This window comes from Equus quagga, chromosome 11 (genome assembly GCF_021613505.1).
Source record: "Equus quagga isolate Etosha38 chromosome 11, UCLA_HA_Equagga_1.0, whole genome shotgun sequence".
Taxonomy (NCBI): Eukaryota; Metazoa; Chordata; class Mammalia; order Perissodactyla; family Equidae; genus Equus; species Equus quagga.
Genome location: NC_060277.1, coordinates 54,962,871 through 54,967,126, shown reverse-complemented (window position 1 = coordinate 54,967,126; position 4,256 = coordinate 54,962,871). Strand labels below are relative to the sequence as shown.

The window sequence follows — 4,256 nt, the reverse complement described above, 5'->3', positions numbered from 1 at the left end:
CTAAGAGGGGCTTAGTTATACAGAAATATTAGATGTGATTCTCATCTTTGAGAAAAGAAAAACCCATGGTCAAAATAATGTGTTGAGGTTAATACAGCCATTAGCTACCCATGGTGATGTTTCCTTTTCAGGAACTCCTATTAATGTTACTTAACCATGGGGTTGGTCTTTACCACATGGTTAATGCACATCTTCCTGAGGATTCTCGGATGGTTATTTGTGCCTTGATTCTTCCTAACCGGACTATACATATCTTGAGAGCTCGACCTATAACATATTTTCCATATCTGCCTTGTAGCATACAGCACAGATTGGGTATGTGCAGGGCCATACCTGCATGGGTTCATGTAGCCCTGCAGTGGGGTTTTCAGTGGAATAGTTTAAAAAGCACTGCATCATAATGTCACGCTGCATGCAGGGCTAGCTTGCTGGTAGAAAGAAGAAGATCATGAGTGATTTGGGGATACAAGCTTAGGCATCAATAAAGAATAGAGAAGTAACAAAGGGGTGAGTAGAAAGAGTTCAGGCTCCCAGGACAAATTTCGCCTACATCCAATTTTGCCCAGAAGCAAGCGTGGAGGTAGAGTTTGCCTCGCGTCTGACCGTTTGAAGAAGAGCTACTTTGAGAGAAGGACAAGTGTGCCACCTCACAGGTCATGCCCTGCCCTGCTAACTCTGCTGGAATGCTTGTCTTGCCTCATCTTGTCATTCAGAGCTGGGCTCAAATATCATTTTTCCAAAGAGCTTTCTCTGTCCACTCAGTCTAAGGTTATCCTGTCTTCCACATTCTTGAAGTAATCACTTTCTTCTTCATCACTAATTTATATCTATGTCATCCTTATCATAAGTTGAAATGATACAAATTCCTTTATAAATTTACCTAAGATGTCAGTGATTTACTCTCTTGTTCATGGTAAAGGTGCCAACTCCTAGAAGAGTGCCCAGTACTCAAAAACTGGTAGTTGAATGAATAAACAGATGAATTACATGCAATCACAATTAGTTATAAGGAGACAGCCAAATATTTTGTTGACTTAAAATTTTATCAAATATTTCTTTAAAATTGGACCATTTGGATAGGAGTTGGAACTGCTTACGTACAATTTTTTGTAGGATAGTGAAATTTAAACTATGTTTAAAATTTAAATTAAATTTATTTTTTTTAAATTAAATTTTAAATTAATTTTAATTTAAATAATTTTAAATTAAAATTAAAATTTAAATTAAATTAAATTTAAAATATGTGGTTAGTAATGAGGATGAGTAAAAGCAATACAATCTTGGGGAACAAGAAATGGACAGGCATAAGCCTCTCTTTTTTTTTTTTTTTTTTTTTACAACAAAGCAGTTTATTTGTGATCAGTGTTTGAGACTCTATACATCCTTCACAAATTTAATTTTACATAATCTGATACTCCTCTTAAAACTTAAACTTTGAACTGCTAGACTTATTTCCCTAGAACAGAAGGGCTGGTATAAGTTATTTTCCGGAAATGAGGTACCGTTTCACAGAACTAGTTTCTTTTTTTGTTTGTTTTCAAGTTTTAGAGAACTAAATTTGCATTTGTTAAAATCAAAAAGTAGGAAAGATGTTCTTTACAAATAATTTTGATCAAGTATGTGTTCAAAGAAAGCATTCTGTATTGTACTGTATTATTGTTCAATAGGAATGAGCTTCTGTCATTTGCTAAAAGAATGAGTAGTGGGGAACAGGATATGTTGGGAATTTCATAACGGGTAACAGAACCATTCGCTTGGGTAAACCATAGGCAGGGGTAGCAGTGCTGTAACCATATGGTGTTCCATAGCCTGGAGCTATGTAGCCAGGAGCAGCTGTGGCCCCAACAGAAGCTCCCCTTGTTAGAGTCCCTCTTCCTCTGCCTCGAACAGCTTGGACTGCTGCAGACACAGCTGTATTCACAACACCCTTTGCCTGAGGGATAATCTTCTTTTTCTTATTATTTGCTGCATTGGGTCCAGAAAACAGCTTCTCCAGGGCAGCTAAAGCTGCACTTGCCTTTGCCACTTTCTTATTTGGACCTGCACCTCTGAACTTCTGTCCATCTACTTCTACCTCCATTACAAAGCGCTTGTCATGGCTTCCACCAGTCTCCGAGATGAGTTCATACTTAAGACCTCTTCTTTTTTCATTGAGCTCCATTACAGGATTTTTGCCACTTGCCGTGAGGATAGGGCCCTGAGTTCTTACCTCTAAGGTACTGGAGGTTTCGGTTGTAGAATTTCCAGTATTATTGCTTGAGTTTGAAGACACTGTTTCATTTTTGCCTTCATTATCTGATTTTTCATCAGAACTCATACATTCAATATCTGCATCAAAGCCCGTTGGATATCCCATTGCCTGCAATACCTTCACTGCTACGTGAAGTTTTGCTGTTTTCTTGGATGGTCCTGAGGCTTCATATGTTGTACCATCCACATCTACAGACATTGTGAAGACTGGGGCATGGACAGGGCCAGACTGAGATAAGAGCTTATACTGAAGCCCAGGCCTGATCTGATTCAGCCTCATTAGCGCATTCATAAGGTCTATTGCTTTACTATCCAGAATTTTCCTTAAGTTTCGCTTCATCTTTTTATTGGGATCTTTATCATCCCCTAATCCATCTTCAAATGGCCTCTTCAGAGCTGAAGACCCAGCACCTTCTTTATCAGTAACTGACCAGGAATATTTCTGAAAAGGCTTACTAGATGGAAGCGGGTCCATCTCCAGCACTTTATAAATCTGGCCAAAGGCTGATAGTCTGAGTGCATGCTGTGCACTGTGGGTAATATCTTCTTTTTGCTGGATGGTCATATAGCTCAGAGCATCTGTAGGGTCTCGCTCACAAGGATCATGAAGACCAGGACCCCCAGGAAGTAGTATTCCAGATGCCAAACACTTCATTACTCGTCTCAAGGCCTCCCCAGCGCCCAAAGGTCTATTACAAGTACCTATAGACTTTTCACATATAAGCTCTAGTGGCCATCCTTTTAATGGTGCCCATGTGGGGACTCTGTTGCACAAATCACGCAGAATGCGCAGGACAATTACACATGATTTTAATCCATTTGCCCTTGCCTGAAACCATTTGGCATGTCGAAGAGACGCCAAGGCGTTCAGGCATTTCTGCCTGTCCAGTAAGTCCGGAGGATCTTTCATCACAACCTTTTCTCCATCCTTCTTCTCCAATTCGTCCCTAATTAGAGGGGAAGTAAGTATCACCTTCAAAGTTAGCGTGGGCTCTTTTGTATTCCGAATTATAATAGATGCCTCATCTACACATTGTTCCACTTGATATTTCTCTTCTGTGAGTTTCTGAATCTGAATAGGAAGATTATCTTTGACTGTATTTAACAGGGTCTCTGTGGGTTTGTCTTTGCACATTAAAACCAGCTCCAAGTCCATATCATCTTTAATCAGCAAGCCTTTTGCAACCAGGCCAATCCTCATTACACCACACAATGTCCGACCACCTTGATCCTTGGAATAGGTGTCTACAGCCTCATCCTTCTTCACTTCTGTCTCGCTCTCTGTTTTTGTGCCTTTATTTGTCTCATCCAGCCAATCTGAGACATGTTTAAGAGCACATTCAACAGTAGACACCATATTCTGAACAGCTTCAAGTTCCTCCGGAGATGGATAGATTGTTGAGTGTTTCACCATAACATGGCGATCATCATTGGCAAAAGATCTAATAGATCTCATGGTTTTCTATGGTGTTTTAGTTTCTTTTTCCGATCCTTTCCCCTCTTTCTTGTCGTCTTCACTAGACACTGTTTTGCGTAACAGTACCTCCTCATAAGCCTGAGTCCCCTGACAGCTCAGAGTCAATACAGCAAAGATGTATGAAGACTTGTTCTCTGGAATACACCTGGTGGAGGCAGGAAGTAGGCAGTTTCTAGGAGTGGGGCATGAGAGGTTTCTGGGGTGCTTGTAATGTTCTATTTCTTCTTCTGGGCACTTCAGTGTGTCAGCAAGGTGAAAGGCCTCCTCCAGCTTCCGCGCCGCCGCGCTCTGCCCGCGCCCGGTGCCCGCTCCCGCTCCGCCGCCGCCGCCACCTCGTCCGCCCGCGTCTCCGGCTCCTCAGCCCAGCGGCGGCGGCTGCGGCGGCTGCTGCCCTGGTGGCGCTCGCGGCTCCGGTCTCCGCTTCGGTGGCGGCGGCGGCGGGCCCATAAGTCTCTCTTTATCTCAGTTTTCTCATCTCTCAGGTGGCATAGTTGGAGTCCTGATGGCCTCAAGGGGCTTCGTTAATTCT

At 42.2% G+C, this 4,256-nt stretch overlaps 1 protein-coding gene across 1 annotated transcript; it reads right to left on the bottom strand.

Moving 5' to 3' along the window:
- Window positions 1–1,316: 1,316 nt before the first annotated feature.
- Window positions 1,317–3,872, bottom strand: LOC124246906 (spermatid perinuclear RNA-binding protein-like). The gene has a single exon (XM_046675661.1). The coding sequence runs from the start codon at window positions 3,704–3,706 to the stop codon at window positions 1,688–1,690; it is 2,019 nt and encodes a 672-aa protein (XP_046531617.1). The 5' UTR covers window positions 3,707–3,872; the 3' UTR covers window positions 1,317–1,687.
- Window positions 3,873–4,256: the final 384 nt, after the last annotated feature.